Genomic DNA, 19,108 nt, shown 5'->3' on the forward strand with positions numbered 1-19,108 from the left:
CTCTCTTCTATTTCTCAATCTTCTCACCCATCATTTATTTCATGAAATGGTAGGGGAAGAGTATATAGAAAGCAATTACTATTTACCCTTAATATAACTTAGAATAAATGTAATTAAAAAACAAACATCTTTGCAAAACAATCAAACTATAGCTAAGGACAGACATCATTTGGGGAATAATTTGAGCAATTGCTTTTCTTCACTAGTGTGGACAATACATAGTTGGCTATACAGTTATTTATCATGTCTGTCAAAATACAAGGGGCATTAATTTTAATATTTTTCATGCATCTTCATTCAAGTATAGTTTTGTTCAACACAGAATAATTTGATGGAAAATACTGAATTTCATGTTGACTGAAACATTTTTATACATAAATAATTTGAACTTAGATATTTATGGAATGGTGATCCCGTTTATATGTCATTTACTCTAATACAACATTTTACTTAAAATCTATTTTCCTTTGTTTTTGCATTATTGATTGTGGTAAAAATCTAAAATGCATTAGGATTTCTGGATTTATAATGTTGTGTATGATTGCCTATAGAAAACTACTAGTATGAAAATAAATTCCAGGGATTTAGAAATGCAAGCTTTTGGATTTTTTTTTTAAAGAATGTCATGCACATGTGGGTGGTTATTATTATTATTATTCCATGCACAAGAATAAGTAAAGTTCTATAAGTTGTACTGCCATCATCCTCAATCCTTAAAGTCAAGTATAACTCTAGTTTATACTCACAAAAGCCTAATCTTCTTTTTATAGATTTAAATTTTAATTATTTATAGGAATAGATAACATTTTGAAAAAAAATTTTTGATTCAGAATTTCACATATGTACACATTCTTTTTGGTAAGCTGATTATAGCATATTAATAAAGGTCTATTTTATGGAAACAACTAATTCTAATTATTTAATCCATTTATATTTTGTATAAATCTATATAAAATGACATACTAATGTAATTTTGATTATATCTTTTCAGAACACAAATGCCAACCTGAACATGAGGAAAAGAACAAATGTTTTGGTTCAGTCTGAATCTGATGTTGGCATCAGAACCGAGGTAGGAAACCACTCGAGCAGATCTTCCATGATTGTTCAAGCAGCTTCTGAGGCCACATCACGGACTTACTTAGCTTCCAGTCCAAACCCATTCAGCCATGCAAATGCCGCTGAAACTATATCTGCTGCAAGAGCTCTACCATCTGCTTCTTCTACTCCTAGCAGAACTGGGTATGTGCCCCAGCAAACTTCATCAGGACCTGCTTTTACCCACCATGTGTTTGGATCAAGACTGGGGCGAATTAAGACAACAGTTAATACCATAGGGGCTTCTGGGAAGTTGTCAGCCACTCCTCCTCCTTCTGCCCCACCACCTCCTGGATCTGGCACAAGTAAAATAGACAAATATGCCCGCATTCTCTTTCCAGTAACATTTGGGGCATTTAACATGGTCTATTGGGTTGTTTATTTATCCAAGGACACTATGGAGAAGTCAGAAAGTCTATTGTAATTTTTTTTTTGCTATAGAAGTTTCCTAAAATATGATGAACTTGAATGCAGAATGTCTTTTTAAATGTTCTTGAAGATAAACAATTGTTCTTTACTAAAATAAAAATCCTATGTAATTTTCCCATTTAAAAAAATTCGAGACAGTTATTGGAAGAGTTAATTAATTCCTCAGTGAAAAGAAAGTGAGCCAATTTTCATTTCAGAAAAATGATTTAAATAGAATCAATTCAGCATTCAAATTAGACAGAATACAGACCATCTTGGAAAGTTGGGACGAGAGAAATAGAGCTCTTAGAAATATGTGGTGCATATTTATGCACTGAAATTTGAAAACAGACCATGACATTTTTAAATATACACTATGAATATCAACCAACCACCCTAAATTTCCCAGTGGCACTGCCCTTAATCAGAATTGTTTATCGGATATTATATGCAGTGACCTTTGGAGATCCTCTTACCTAGTTTTTACAAGAAAAGGACTTTTTCTGTTAAATTAAACATTTTTAAAAGGAAAATGGAACAAAACAAATACTGACCAATGGAGTGAAACCTCTGCTGCATCAAAAAGAAATACAGAGAGCAGGGAAAATACATTCCCTGTCACATGTTGACCAAACAGGACTTAACAGTTGACTTGGAAATTTGTGCTTTGAGCCAAAGTTTAACTCATTGTATTAATTCTTTTGATAGTAGTTCATTCAGTTATGTATTCCTTCAATGTATGTTTATTCAGAGCCTACTGTGTCCCAGGCATTATGCTAGACATTGTCTCTCTAGGAAAGCTCCTTCACCTTTACCTACAATATTACTTAAATAGAATAGTCAACGCATGCTAATGAACCATAAACTAGCAGAAACCAGTGCATTCTTTAATGGAGAAACATGACCTAGAATCCGAAAACATATTCAAAATATTTGTCTCCTACATTGACAGAGATAACAGGTATATTGCTCACATAGCCACTTTGGAGATAAGTACATATTAGTACTTCAGCAATTGACATCAAAATATAATGAAAATGTGGTACAGATTTTTCTGTACGCGAAAAGCCCTGTGCACCTGAAAGAAGAAATCTGGGCACTGTAAGACCTTATGGATTACCTGTCTGAAATTTGATCAGTATCACCTAATAGAATTTGATCAGAATCACAGAATCATCAGAATTAGGGATTCAACACAAGGACTTTTTAGATGTTTTTCCCAACACAGATTTGGTGAAATGTATTAGCTGGTGAAATGCTAAACTTCTGGGAGGTTTCTGTGTCCATAGTTCTGTATTTCAGGGCAATTTCATGTTCATTTGGAGAGGAAGCTCTGTATAGTTTCATAACTAAGGTGAGATTTTTAGAATTAAAAGAGCAATAACAAAGGAATGGGAGTACAGAAAACATCCTAGCCAAAGGGTAGGATGCCACTGACTCTGTTATGCAATTTATCAGGATGTTCATGTACTGACTTTTCTTTTTCATTAGGTAGGCTTAACAAGTTAATTGAATTTCTGGCAGCTGTCTTATGCTGCTAAATCTAGCTCCAATTTTTTTGTTGTATTGCTTCCAAATTTTTCTTTTATACTACTCTGTCTCCCTGACCCAGGTTTTGTGAATGAATGTGTTCTGCATGTTTGGGGGAACATTTGGAAAGAAATGGCCAGTTTGAAAACAAGATCTCTCTCTCTTTTTTTAGAAAAGAAATGATATTAATTGGTATCAGTTTTTCAGTTATTGCATCGCCTTGGAGTGACTTTGTATGAGACCTGTAACATGTGCAAATGCCAAATATTAATTGTGAGTCATGTTGGAGAATTCCTTATTGGTTATCTCTTTAGATATTTAAAATAATCAACAGTTTGAAGGCTGAAATATGCTTTAGAAATCGCCCAATCTAAACCCCTTATTTACAAATTGAGGCTAGTCATATGAGGCCGAGTAAAATTTGTATAAATGTATATACTTAATAAAGAGTTCTTGTACACAAAACTTATCAAACATTATTTCATGAATGCAAATAGATTTCTAGCCTTGAGGGCAATGCTTGAAATTATAGGAAGCTATGATGGTTCATTTTTCTAATGAAATGACCTTATTTCTTTGGTGAGAAACTTACTCCTTGCTTATCTATTAGTATATTCTTCAGAAGTATTTAATTGGCCTCCTTTTTAAAGAATAAATTCTTCTCCTATAAATTTTATAGAAGGTCAAGGGATAAAAATAAATGATTTTTAGATTTGTAGACCAGAGATCCCAATGAACTCATAGTATTTTTCTTACTTTTGTACATGAAGAACATTTTAAATAAAGTGGCCATATAAAGAGAAAGGGCAGAATTAACCAAGAACTCTAAATTGTTAATTTGAATAATATATTGATCAGAAAGTCTAATCTTTAGTACAAAAAGGAATTATTTAATTTGCAAACAATGTTAATAATAATAATGCATAATTTGTTTTTCCCTAACTGAATTCCATCAAATTAATTCAAGGCTAATTTGTTGTTGTTGTTAATCCCCTGAAGATATTTTTTCCATTGCTTTTTGAGAGAGAATGGAAGGGACGGAGGAAGGGGGAGAAAGAGAAATAGAAATTTCTATGTAAGAGAGACACATGGACTGGTTGCCTCTGAAAGTGCCCCGGTGGGGGCTGGGGAGGTGGGTGTGAGGGTGGGTGGGTGGGAGGTGGGGGGTGGTGGGGAGTGGTGGGGAGTGAACCAGAAACCAAGGTAAGTGCCCTTGACCAGGAATTGAATAAGAGACACTTCATTGTGTAGGCTGGCACTCTAACCACTGAGCACACTGGCCAGGGCAAGGCTAATTTTTCTTGGGGAGGAGTGATAATTGTTTCTATTTTTCTAATAACTCAGAGCTACATTAAATGTAACACTTGTGAAGAACCAGTCACTTTTCACCATTAGAAAATCTCTTTAGTCATGTGAGACTCCAACGTCCTGGCAATTTGTGAAGAATAATAATTATGGCTGAGAATAGTACCCTTGTATGTCTCTATTTTTTATATAAAATTCAGAATTGTTATATTCTAGCTTTCAACACCAAATTAGACAATAAATGCTACATAATCACTTCTACTTTCCTCCAGGCATGATCAGGTACAATATATTTACATGATCAATCCGCAGTTAAAAATGACTTGCATTTGTTCAAGTACAGAATATATGATAATGTGTATTTAAAATTGGACCTCACCGATCTTAAATTAGAGTAGGCAGAGAGTAGAAGCGCCCTCTTTTACAGAAGGAAATGAATCATAGAGAGTTTAGTGACAAAGATAAAAAGCATAAGGCTGGAATGAACTTTAAAAGGTTATTTTTCAATCACCTCTCCTTAGCAGTGCCTGTGTTTCAAGCAATACATAAAACGTGTGGTTTATTTTATCAATGAATTGGTAATTCTGTCTGACCTAGGAAAAAGTCCCTACCCTTCACTCCCCTCTTTCCCAGTATCCCCTCTTCTAGATTTGCACCTAACCTCTACTGGAAAAGTACCAAGCAGAGAAACAGATGACTTGACTCCAGGTTCTGGCTCTGCCTACTCTATTGTGCTTTTAGGTATGTCATTTAAACTCTCTAGGCTTCATTTTCTATCTACAAGAAGAAGGTGAAATTAAAAAATATCTGAGATTTCTTTCCATGTTAATATTCTCTGGTTCTCAGATAGACTAAATACAAGCATATTTTTGGAATAGACACACTCAATACTTTGTGCCATAAATATATATTTATGGGGGAGAAGGAACTGATTTTAGTTCATTGCTTAGTTAATTTTAGCTCGTGACTTGGGCCTTATCTTAATATTAATATTTCCTTATCTTAAAAGAAATAAATCTCTCCATTTAGATTATGTATTTTCTTCCCCGTGGAAGATTGTATTCTAGTAAGACTGAAGAATTTCGGTTATTTCTCTTGTCTGGGTTTTTACTCATCTGAATGAAATGATTTCCATCTGTATTTAATGTTGGGTACTGTGCTGATTTTTAGATGTCCATGGATAAACAAAACTGGTTCCTTTCCTTACAGGTGGTCCCAGTCTGGTAGTGATGACATGTGTGTAGACGAAGAACCATGGAGTGTAATAAGTGCTACAGTAGTATAGAATAGAGCTGAGACTAGGGTAAGATGAGTGAGCACTCACTTGGGCACAAAAATAAATTTGAAACCAGACAAAAGGCTCCTGCTGTCCTCCGCTACCAGTCAAATAAGTAGAGACAAGGTTGAATCTTTGCGGTGCGTTTAATCAGTTAGCCAGCAATCTGAGAGAGTGGCAGGTGTACAGCCTGAAAAGACCACTCTGACATTTCATCTCAAGTCAGCCCCTATCTATATATAGGTAGTTGGAGGAAAAATTCTAAAGTTAGTTCCCAGGGTCTGCCATCTTTCATTTTCCTTGCAAAGACTAGCCCTGGAAAAGATTAGCTCGGAACACTGTCTCCCTTCATATAGGTCCTGTCCTTGATCAGGATTTTCTTTGGAGTGACAGGCTCATCTGGGCTCCGGGGCTGCCTTATCTCCAGGGCCTGTTCTTCCACTTGCAATACACCCTCTAGGTTCCCAAGGGTCTGTAAGAAAACCTCTTCTTCGTACTGAGTAGCTATTAAACAACTGTGATTCTATTACATGCCCCTCTCCTATCAATATGAGGGTACCAAAAACCTCAATAAGCAGTTAAACAATATTTTGAAAGGATATTTAGCCCTGGCCGATGTGGCTCAGTTGGTTGAACATTGTCCCATGCACCAAAATGTCACCAGCTCATTCCTGGTCAGGGCACATGCCCTGGTTGTGGGCTTGATTCCCAGTAGGGGCCGTGCAGGAGACAGCCTATCAATGTTTCTCTTGCACATTGATGTTTCTCTCTCTCCCTAAAAAAAAAATCAGTAAAAACATATTTTTAAAAATATTTAAAAAATCAAAATTCATGGGTGAATCAAATACCCAAATTTTATATAGAAATGGGATCAGTATTAATGATATTTTCTTTTGCAACAGGCTCTAATATTACTTGGCATGGCACTGATATATAGGGAAGAAAAAAGATGCATGCAGTTTTATCACTTAATTGATAGGGATGGCAGGGAAGGCTTCACAGAGATATTACTGGTATTTATAGAATAATTTGGAATCCTAGCCCCTCTGTGTACTCCCACAAATAGACAAACAAATGCACCATTTTAGGACCACCTAAGGCGTGAAAAGAGATGTATAGATTTGGAACTTAGAGGGGAACTCTAACTATAAATAGTTCAGGGTAATGGTGGGGCTGGGGGTGGGGAAGTGAATGCAGGGAAGTGATAGTTGTTGATGTTGGAAGGACCTCCTAGGGCTGGATTAGAGATAGTTTTGTGTAAATCACTAAAAACGTTTGGATCTGATTTCAATTTAGTGGCTATCTATTGAAATTCTTGCTGGATAAGATGACAATGAACATGATATGCTTCCGTGTTAGAAAAATCACCTGCTTGCTGTATGAGCTATGGAATGGTGGGCCATGAGTCTAGAGGCATTACAAGAGTTGAGATGTCTCATTCTTCTTTTCTCTCTCAATTATTATTTGCCATCCATTTTTTAATTTAAAATATCAATGACTTCATTGTTATTTGTAAAAATGATACATGATTGTTAAAAAAAGATATGTATTGCAGAAATTTAAAAACAATCTCAAATCCCACCACCAAAAATTTGTTACTATTTCATGACTATCACTCCAGATATATTTTTTTTGTATAGACGTGTTTGTATAGAAGATTAAAATGGTACATTGAGTAAAAGGCAGAATTTTATAAATTTAGGAGCCCAATATCCCATATATGAAAGTTGTTGCTAAATAATTAAAAACTTAAATTTACCTTTACTTAAATTTAAGATAAAAATACTGGAGTAGCCCTAGCTGGTTTGGCTCAGTGTATAGAGCATCAGCCTGTGGACTGAAGGGTCCAGGGTTTTATTCTGGTCAAGGGCACATGCCCGGGTTTCGAGCTCGGTCCCCAGTAGGGGACGTGCAGGATGCAACCAATCAATGTTTCCCTCTCATCATTGATGTTTCTATCTCTCTTCCTCTTCCTTCTTCTCTGAAATCATTAAAAATATATTTAAAAAATACTGGAGTAAACTGAAGAGATTGTTGAAATATAGTGTTTAATCAAAGCAAGTCATTTTAGGGACACCTTTTATGCCAGATTTCAATCTTTATTTTAAGCAAGTTTTATCCTATTATGTGTCTAAATAATTTTTTCTTTCAGAATGCTAATTATGTTAAATCCCTTTTGTCTCTATAGCTATTTGTAATAATCATATTTGTATTTTTAAATTTGTAGTTCACTTTTGTCACCCATAACCCAAGTGAGTTTTCAGTTGTGTTTATGCTTTGTTGTAACCTCTAATGTGATTTTTCAACTTCATTATGGCTTTACTTTTCTCCATTGCTTTCTTGGTCTGTGCTATTTCATTTTTCCATTTATTTCTGCTGTTTTTATAACATCTTTATTGAAAATTATATATTTTTTGTTTCTCACTAGTAATGAGGTTATGTCTATAATTTATTTGAGACTATAGAGAACTATTTATATACATATTCCTCTGATGAAAAATTTTCTTTGGTATAAACTTTATCTTGTTTTTTCATTGTGTTTTTGCCTCCTTTGCCTATATTCTGGTCTGGTTTCTTTCTATTAATCACTGAATGAAGCCAGCTATTTACTGAATGAACTATGGTGTGGGAAAATGAATCAGATCGGCCCACAACACCAACTTAAATTTCAGGATTTAAGCCCACCTCCTCAGATCTGTTTTATCTATTTTTGACATTCAGGTGATCTATGTTGCTCACAGGGTAGCACGCTCTCAGTTTTACTTTCTCAGTGTTGTTAGTGGTCTAATGATTATTGCCTTTTCTTCCATTTTCTCACTGTAATGCTCATGGTGCAGCAGGCTGCTTCACAACTACCAAAAATAGTGTATTAGCAATTTTTTTCTTTATCCCATATTCTACCATTTGGGAATATATAACTGCAATTCTATGAAGACAGATTCTGTTCTTCTCTTGACTGTTCATGCTTCATCTCATGGCTTCAGTCTTTGGAGGATGTCTAAGACAATGACACTTATTGAAATCTGTATCTTATCCAAGTTATGTGCCAGCCAAGTTCCTTTTTCCTATTAGTGCAAATGGCTCCCTATTTGAAAGCTATTTATCATAGTTTGTTGTCAGTTACTTATACTTTCAGGCATGGTTTTCATTTTGTTTTCCCCAAGTTTTCATTATATTATTGTTGGAGGGATTTCATAGGAGATGAGTGAATTATAAATGCTTTTATTTCACCATTTTAAACTAAATCACCATCTATCATTTGTATTTCATTTGGACCAGGGGTTGACTAGAGTATCTTTTACTGGTATCCTTTATTGACAACCAGAGCTACATGATTTTCCCATCTGTATATCAGGTGTCATTGGAATCAAGTCTTAAAGCAGGATTAAAATAAAGTGATAACACAGTCAATAAGAAACACTTCCCTTTGGGGAAAAGAAAATAAATAATAATTATAGAAAATATATATTATTTTAGTTAACCTTTCACTGAGATATTCTTTTCAGTCTTTTGTATTTGTGAATAATAGTCTGCATTTCATCTTTGCAGATGTTTGCTAATATAGTGGAGCATGTTTGTTGTCATTTTATTGATTACATATACTGTTTCCTAGTTCAAATATACAATAAATCAGAGCTTTCAATCTTTAAGATACATACAAATTATTCTTGAGGTTAGGTTTTATCATTTTAAGGGAGTTTCACTGGAAAATAAATCAAAATCCAATTTTCATGAAAAGTCATATGCTATATGCTATAAGACAATGAATGGCCATAGTAAACAAGAGGTTAAATTTTCAACTGGTTTATTCTCAACAATAAAATTTTCTGAAGAATTTACACTAATAATGTTGAGAACTGAAGAAGGAATTTAAAAAAAGCATTCTATTTGGTTTTTCATTTGGAGTTTTGCACATAGTGAAAAATAAAAGGATATATGCCTACCCTCTGAATAATTTTAAATTGTTTAATTGAAAATGTTCTTTATTACAAAAGTAAAGAAACATAACAATGCTTATTTTGTCATATCATGAAAGCTAAACTTGTTATATTTTGAGCTGTATTATTCTTGCTCAATCAGAATAGCAGATAATAAAGTGTGGAATTTAAAACAGTGAAAAATTTGGTAATCAAGATATTTTTATTTTATAGAAATACTGTTTTGTGTTGTTTCTTTTTATAAAGTACACATTCCTTGATTTTATAGCAATCACAATTAAGCCCCTGAAATTTATGATTTTATTCTGTGTAAGAGTACTACCTTGCTACATTATAGTGAGGACAACATAGTCATTATAATTTTGCTTTTGCAAATTTGTCTTCAAAAGAGGAATATTATCAAATGTCAGTTTAATATTTTTGAATAATTCTTCAGTAAATGATTTTTTTAATGTCTCTTTAAGCAAGCTTCTTTTGGTTCTCAAAGCTAAGCTTATTACTCAGAGTAATAAACTGTCTTTACTTCTTAAAATATAATACATACCTGAGTATAGCACTGTGGAATAATGCCGTTTTTCAATTTCTCACTGGAAAATGAGTATTTAAAATAATAAGGATTTAAATTTACATAAAATTTGTTCATAGATGCTTATATTTTAAAATGTGTTGGAGCTAAACTCTGGAATCATTAAAATTAAACATATATCTAATAAGTTTTTTTTTCTATTTAAATTTAAAACAATAAACAAACTTCTTTGGAATATTTTTGTTTATGAATTTTTTAATAAGTATTCTTCCTTTAAATTGGTCATAGTATCACATGAGACATGATATTTCACCCTGAAACCCTGCTCCTATCCTGAATATCCCTAGTTTTCACTCACCTCTAATTTTCTGAATGACCAATATCACTAGATTATAGTTTTGCCAACTTTTTATGGCTGGAGAAAATCTTTTTGGGTGACATGGATGAAGAAAAGTTATAGGACCCATGAAATGAGTCAAAGTAATACAGTATAGCAATCTGTAACTTAATTCTAACCTGTGAGACTAATGTAAATTTCTGAGAAACTGAATAAGGCTAACTTATAAAAATATGTGAGCTTATGCCTTTTAATATCTAGCTCAGAATATTAGCTATAATTATTTTGAGAAATGAAACCCTTTGAACACTAATGGTCTTTAATGAGTTTATTTTATTATATTTTAAACAATCTATTTCAGAGAGGTAGGGAGAGGAAGAGAGAGATAGAAACATCAATGATGAGAGAATCATTGATTGGCTGCCTCCTGCACACCCCACACTGGGGATTGAGCCCAAACCGTGACCTCCTCCTGGTTCATAGGTCAATGCTCAATCACTGAGCCATGGTGGCCAGGCTTTAATGATTTTTTAAAAAAATTTTATACTATATCATGAAACATTCTGAATGTAATCCTCCTTGTTCTGAAACAATTGTTTTCTGAAGAAAAATTCAGGCTTTTGATTTATATCTTTTAAAAAGAGAAGGAACTGAAGAGAAAAGTAGTTGACTGCAGATTTTTCATAATATGCACACATACACACACATGTTACTATATGAATACATACTAATAAAATACATAATATATGTAGTGTTATTTTTTGTTCACTTTATTGACATGTTATTAAGTGCCCTCCATATTTAATTTTATTCATTCAGTTAAATATAATTCTTGTTATGGACTGAATGTTTATGTCCTGCCAATATGCATATTTTGAAACCCTGTCTCCCCATATGATGGTATTAGGAGATGGGGCCTTTGGGGGATAATTAGAATGAGTTCATGAGGGTGGAGCCCTCATGAATGGGTTTAATGCCCTAAGAGGAGTTATGAGAGATTGCTTCCTTTATCTGCTCTCTGTCACAGGAAGGTACAATGAGAAGGTGACAGTCTGCAACCTGGCACCATGACCTTGGAGTTCTAGCCTCCAGAACGGTGAGACATTTCTGTTGTTTAGGCACCCAGTCTAAAGTATTCTGTCATAGCAGCCCAAACTGACCAAGGCACTTCCCTAATCTAGTGAGAACAGTTCCAATAACATTTCAATATTTAAAGTATGCACACCCTTGATTGTGTAGTGACTTGTGTATGCCTTTAAAGAATTCTGAAGGTCTCATTGATCACCAGGACCTGTTCCCGGCTAAACTGAATACTAATTCCAAAGTGCCTGCCTTTTATTTTCAATATTGATCATAGAAAAGCACAGCTAATGTAAAAAAGGGGGGAAATCAAAATCAAAACTATTCTCAAGTATAAGCTTAAGTAGAGAGGTAGGAAAAATAAGTTAATGGAACATGGAGGGGTATTATGACTTTTCTAAGTGGATTACATCAACTGATTATGCTAGATTCAGTTGTTTTAATCTATGAATAATAATGAATAATTTCTACAAAGCTCATTTTTTTAATATAATAGTTAAAGATTAATTTTTTCTCTGACTAATTGGAAGCAGAAGCTCAAGGCCGGCTGCTTGTTTATGAAAATACACCCTGGGACAGTTCAGAAATTATGCACTTGTTTACAATGGTACCTAATCTGTATTGTCATCCTCTGTGCATTCTGAGAATTAATCTCTCTCATAAGAAATTACATAAAAGTCTTGTTATTATATTCTAGTATGTTTTCTTGATATCTAATATGCACCCACTATCTGAGTTCTTCAATGCTATCCCTCTTTTTTTATTCTGGAGAATGTAAAATAATAACTTTGCTTTGGATTATGTTCTCATTTGAAAGCTCTTCAGGGTAATATTCATCAACTTGGTATTCTAGGCAAACAGATTCATGAATCTGTATCATTAGCATTAAGATAAATGCTAGTCACTGGAATAATTTATTAAATAAGGCCAATATGTCTACTTGTAGAATAATATTGTCACAATGGCCCATGTTCTTTCATCAACTGAAAGCTAAACAGATTGATACATGGGCACTCTTAACAGAGGGTGATATCTCAGTTGGCATGCTTATTCTAACCTTCTGATAACATTTTCATTTATTCTTTACTGCATTTAGCCTACTCTCTCCTTAGAGTAAAAAAATGTAGTATTATGGCAAAACTACTTTCCTCCATAGTTTGTGTTTTTCCTGCCATGGAGAGAAGAGAACAAAAATTCCTTTCTTTTCTACATGCAAACTGAAAGGGTTAAAGACATTGTTCTATTTTTGTGTATATTCAAGTGCATAACTTTCTGATACATTATATACTGATAATAGTCCCCGGTAAATGAGAACAATATATTCTTCACTCATAAGCAAAACTAGGTTAATTGCTTCTTTTAGCAGAAAAGCAAATGTGTGGGGGAAAGCTATTGCTCTTTATTTTAGAAAAGGTTGCATTGTGAATAAACTAAAACCTTCTGGCTACTCTAAGAATAAACTATAGATAGAAATGAAAATGCCCTGTAGAGATTGTGCCAAGTGAACTATTCAAATACATTCCTTAAAGAGCAGATCTAAAAGGCTGGCATTCATTGTATACTTTGCATGATATGTAATCATTGTCCATTACATAATTACTCCTTGCATTTCTGCTCAAGTGGTGGTCTAATTTCTGGCTCCTTGGTCTCATCTTTCCTGCCTTGCCCATTTTACATGCTGATGTCAGACTATTTCTGTTCATTTCACACTTGCCTTAGAGTCTCTACTGAATCTCTATCACCTTTGGGATAAAATGTGAATTCCTTCCTCTGACATTCATGGTCCAACACAACCCAACTCTCAGGTCATCTTCATTTCCTCCTTCCACCTATCCTATGATCTATTCACCCAAGACAACATGAAATTCTCTAAAAGATAATCTGCATGACCATACCTTAGAGACTTTTCAAGATAAGCCTTTGCCTAAATTGCCTTTCTCCTGCTTTGGTCTTGTTGATGATCTCCTGTAAATTACAGCACCAATGTCCCCATTCACTGATGCCATAGATGATTGTCTTTAGTTGAATTAATTCATGGCATTTTCCCATGGTGTGACATCTCTTGTAGTGTCTGTCATATAAAATTATGATCATTTGGTAACATATCTGTTTTTATTTATAAAATTATTATGTTTGGATAAAGGATGAATAAACTATGCTCTCTGATCACAAGTTCAGTTTTATCTTGTAAGTTTAACAAGACTGAAATCAATATGCCTCACTTATATGTGGAATCTAATGAACAAAATAAACTGATGAACAGAACAGATCCAGAGACATGGAAGCATGCAACAAACTGAGGAATCTCAGAGGGGATGGGGGAGGAGGGGAGAGATTAACCAAAGAACTTGTATGCATACTGAATGGACACAGACAATAGTTCAGTGAAGGCCTGGGGAGTGGGGTGGAGAGGGTCAATGGGGGTAAAGGGGGACATCTGTAATACTTCCAACAATAAAGATAAATTTAAAAAATAAGTCAAATCAATATGCCCAATGTCTGATGATAAACTGAGGATTCTAGCATAGTGTTTGGCAATTTGTAGGCTTAGTTTATTAGATAATTTAAAGTTAGCTGATTGCCAAAGAGGATAGTGTGCCAACATCTTTCACATTATTTATATACTAGAGGCCCGATGCATGAAATCCGTACAAGGGGCTTGGCCCTCGCAGCCCTGGCTTCGTCCGGAAAGTCGTCCAGAAGGTCGTTCAGCTGTCCAGTCTAATTATCATGTTACGCTTTTATTATTATAGATTTTGTTAAAACAACATTATTTAACAGAAGTAGGCAAAACAAATTACTTCATATAATTCAAATTTAAGATTGGGTACTATGACCAAAACAACTATTTTTAATGCTTCCAACTGAAGGTATTACCATGGATCTATTATCATAATTCTGACAGTTATTTGATAGCAATTGGAGGGGGATTCAGATATATATATTTCAAAGTTATTATAAAATTATGTGTTTTTGTTGAATTATAATTTTACTGTTCTTTTTTTTTAAAATATATTTTATTGATTTTTTACAGAGAGGAAGCGAGAGGGATAGAGAGTTAGAAACATCGATGAGAGAGAAACATCAACCAGCTGCCTCCTGCACCCCCCCCACCGGGGATGTGCCTGCAACCAATGTACATGCCCTTGACCGGAATCGAACCTGGGACCTTTCAGTCCACAGACCGATGCTCTATCCACTGAGCCAAACCGGTTTCAGCTAATTTTACTGTTCTTGACTATCTTTTCCTTACCTGCCACTTGGTGAGAAAATATATAGAGAGAATTAAAAGGATCAGCTTCATACTCGTATCATGGTTGAAAACTCATTTTCTCTTTATACCCCCGAGAATTTTTGTCATTTAAGCATTCAAATAAATTTATGTGTCTTTGAAAATAATCATGCTTTGAATTACAAAACGTACCTTATTCAGACAATACAAATTGTTTTGAAATAAATGTTCTCATAAGTAATTATATGATAGAATTTGTTCTAGTTCCACTGATTTCAAAAGTAGAACATTTGCATCCCATTGTTGTTCAATGAAAACCTTATTTTAGTAATAGTACTAGAGGCTTGGAGCATGAAATTTGTGCATGGGGCGGGGGAGGTGTCCCTCAGCCCAGTCTGCACCCTCTCACAATCTGGGACTACTGGCTCCCAACCACTTGCCTGCCTGCCTGCCTGATTGCCCCTAACTGCTTCTGCCTGCCAGCCTGATCACTTCCTAACTGCTCCCCAGCCTGATTGACACCTAACTGCTCCCCTGCCAGCCTGATCACCCCTAACTGCCCTCCCCTGCTGACCTGGCAACCCTAACTGCCCTTCCCTGCCGGCCTGGTCGCCCCTAACTCCCCTCCCCTGCAGGCCTGGTCACCCTTCACTGCCCTCCCCTGCAGGCCTGATCGCCCACAACTGCCCACCCCTGCTGGCCATCTTGTTGCGGCCATCTTGTGACCACATGGGCGTGGCCATCTTGTGATCACATGGGGGTGGCCTTCTTGTGGGAGAGTGTGATGGTCAATTTGCATATTACCTCTTTATTATATAGGATATTAGTACATTGTTTATGGCATGCTAACATGTTCCAAACTCCTTCCTGTAGTGTGAGTTTGGAACATGTTAGCATGCCATAAACAATGTACTAATGTAGGAAGAAAGAGAAGTAAAGGGTGAGAAGTAGTGTGAGTTTGGAACATGTTAGCATGCCATTAACAATGTACAATGTAGGAAGAAAAAGAAGTAAAGGGTGAGAAAAATTAGCAACAGTGGTAAGGAGTACTTTGAGAGAATTTCCACAATGGTTTTTAAAGTTGGCCAGGAGTAGAATGAAATGAAATACTTTAAAGAGCAGGGGTACTATTCTACTATTTCTAGATAAATTTTCAAATCCTGTACAATTAAAAGTTAACCTTGGTCTACAGAACATAAGTTTAGATAATGAAGAGAAAAATAATAAGAAGAGTCTTTTTCAATTAGTATAATGTGATGTATATTTAAGCTTGTTGTTGTTCTTATTTCTGACTTGTTTGCATAGAAACATAGATGTTTAGTATCATTCTGCTGTGGAAACGATCAAATTGTTGCTGATTTAGCTACTTGTATTGATTGAATGGTGTTGGTTTCATGGCTATAAAAAAAAGCTAACTAAATCGGCCATTTCTCCTACTTAATTGGCAAGAAATGACTTCTTTAGGATATAAATTGATCTTTAAATTGTAATGTAAGAATAATTTAAAGATAGAGAGGAAGCTGTAAAATAAAAATGAAGGGCAGAAATACTCTGAAGATATAAGGTGTATAAAAGGAAAAATAATACTTTTAATTTAAAAAGTGATTTGTTATATTACTTGCATTAACATGCCTTCCTCTTTGCGAATTCCTTACTACTCCTGGCTATAAACACTTCAAGAACACACATTTGATCTAGTATTTTATTTTACTTACAATGTTTCAACGTTACTCTTATGACTACATGATGTATGTTAGTAATATTGTATGGCTAGAAGATTATATACAAGTGACTCTCATTCAAGAGTCAGAAGTTCTTTAGAAGGAATAAGATTGTCTGGTACTATATAAGTAACTAAATGTACATGATATAGATTTATTTTTATACTAGAGGCCTGGTACACAGATTCATGCACAGGTGGGGTCCTTTGGCCTGGCCAGTGATCGGGGCCAGTTGGGGCCATCTTGCCCAGTCCTGATCAAGGCTGATTTGGGGCCAGCTGACCAGGGTAGGGACCATGGAAGGTTGGCTGTGGGAGCGCATTGACCACCAGGGGGCAGCTCCTGCATTGAGCATCTGCACCCTGGTGGTCATTGTGCATCATAGCAACCAGTCGACCGTTCAGTCGCTAAGGCTTTATATATATATATATATATATATATATATATATATATATATATATATAAATATATATATATATATATATATAAATATATATATATATATATATATATATATATATATATATTTATATATATATAGACTAGAGGCCTGGTGCATGAAATTCGTGTATAAAATTCGTGTCCCTCAGCCCAGCGTGAACCCTCTCCAATCTGGGACCCCACGAGGGATGTCCGACTGCCCGTTTAGGCCCGATCCCAGGATCGGGCAGTCGGACATCCCTCTCACAACCCAGGACTGCTGGCTCCCAACTGCTTGCCTGCCTGTCTTCCTGATTGCCCCTAACCACTTCTGCCTGCCAGCCTGATCACCCCCTAACAACTCCCTTGCCAGCCTGTTTGCCCCTAACTGCCCTCCCCTGCAGGCCTGGTCACTGCTAACTGCCCTCTCCTGCAGGCCTTCTCCCCCCCAACTGCTCTCCCCTGCAGGCTTGGGTCCCCCCCCCAACTGCCTTTCCCTGCAGGCCTGGCCACCCCCAACTTCCCTCCTCTGCCGGCCTGGTCACCCCTAACTGCCCTCCCCTGCAGGTTTGATTGCCCCCAACTGCCCTCCCTTGCAAGCCTGGTCCCTCCCAACTGCCCTCCCCTGCTGGCCATCTTGTGGTGGCCATCTTGTGTCCACATGGGGGCAGCCATCTTGTGTGTTGAAGTGATGGTCAATTTGCATATTACTCTTTTATTAGGTAGTATAATGGTCTTGATTTTACTTTCAAATTTTGTCTTTCTTTATACTGCCATCATATACATCTTGCAACCTAATATGATGAAGCTGAAAATAGTTTTGATGGTTTAATGAATGTTGGCATAAATTATTAGTCAGGCAATCATGCACAATATTGTAAATGGGACACTACAAACTGAGATATGTAAGATGACAGTATAATGCCTCACTTACTATCTCGAGGTAGGTTAGCATAGTGGTGACTCAGGGACTCTAGATTCATATGTCACTTAATAGTGTGTGAGTTTAAGCATATTATTTCATCTCACTGCTGCACAGTTTCCTCATCAGTCACATAAAGATAATTACTTATCTCAGGAGTGGCTTTGATGTTTAAATGAGCTGATTCATGTGAACATGTTTTGAAAAGTACCTGGTATATAGGTAAGTGTGTAATACCTGTTGGATGCTATTCTAGTTTTATATTTCTGTTTAATAAACTTTCCCAAAACTTAGTGGCTTAAAACAACAATTTACAATTACAGTTAAATGCTAGGTGAGGATGGAGTCACAACGATGTTTACACTCACAGACCTGATACCTGGACCATGAGGGCTATAATCATGGTGGCTATTTGAGAATTTCTCTCTTTATGTGGCTACCTTGTGCTTTCTCATAGCGTGGGAATCTCATAAATCACATCTACTGGGCAGCTAGCTTTCCCCAGAGCAAGCATTCCGAGAGATAGAAAGTGGAAGCAGAAAGTCGATTAATGCCCTTCTTCAAACTGGTACAAATATGGACCTTGTGCCATAATTTATAGGTCAAAGTAGTTACAGAGTCCTCTCAGGCTCAAGAAGTGTGGCATAGTCCTTACTTCTCAACTAGGAGTGTCAATGAATTATAGTCATCTTTAATATATTAACATTATTCAGTGGCCTACTTAGTGAATGCTAACATTCATTAAAAACCTCTGTGGAATTTAGATATGTTGGCCCTAGACTCTCCACACTGAGATATTTTTAAAAATGATCTTTGAATAATTAGCTTTATCTAATCAGTACACATGAAAAATAACCCAAGCTATTATTTTCCTGTTACCTGTGACACCAATCCAGAAGAGAGGATACCAAGGAAGAACCATTTTTCCTTCAATAAAATCCATAGAGGATACACATCTTTTTACTTTTAACACATGAAAGAAGACTGTGACAATATCAGGTCACATAAGTGTAAAGTTAGAGGTCATTCAGGTTCCAGGGAAAATAATTACCAGAAGAGAGTGACTTCTTCAACCTTAGCTAAAAATGGCAGCACAATTAAATAAAATGACTCTAAGCTTTGGGATTGTGAAAGTGAGGATATCATATGTTTCTGCTGCTATTACTCTGTCCCCTAATTGTTCCTTTATTTAGGAACTTCATACTAATGGTGGGCTGGCAATTGAGCCAATTAAGTGGCAATTTGAAACAAGTAAACTATCTATATAAAACTCTAATATGCAAATCAACCGAACGGCAGAACGACCAGAACGACT

At 35.6% G+C, this 19,108-nt stretch overlaps 1 protein-coding gene across 3 annotated transcripts in view; it reads left to right on the plus strand.

Moving 5' to 3' along the window:
* The window catches only part of GABRA4 (gamma-aminobutyric acid type A receptor subunit alpha4), a 67,307-nt gene extending 65,785 nt beyond the window's left edge, over window positions 1–1,522 (plus strand). For all 3 annotated transcript variants that reach the window (XM_054723790.1, XM_054723795.1, XM_008140275.3), the window contains one exon: window positions 992–1,522. In XM_054723790.1, the coding sequence (XP_054579765.1) occupies window positions 992–1,522 (531 nt within the window). The remainder of the gene's footprint in view (window positions 1–991) is intronic.
* Window positions 1,523–19,108: the final 17,586 nt, after the last annotated feature.

Source organism: Eptesicus fuscus, chromosome 2 (assembly GCF_027574615.1).
Source record: "Eptesicus fuscus isolate TK198812 chromosome 2, DD_ASM_mEF_20220401, whole genome shotgun sequence".
Classification (NCBI taxonomy): domain Eukaryota; kingdom Metazoa; phylum Chordata; class Mammalia; order Chiroptera; family Vespertilionidae; genus Eptesicus; species Eptesicus fuscus.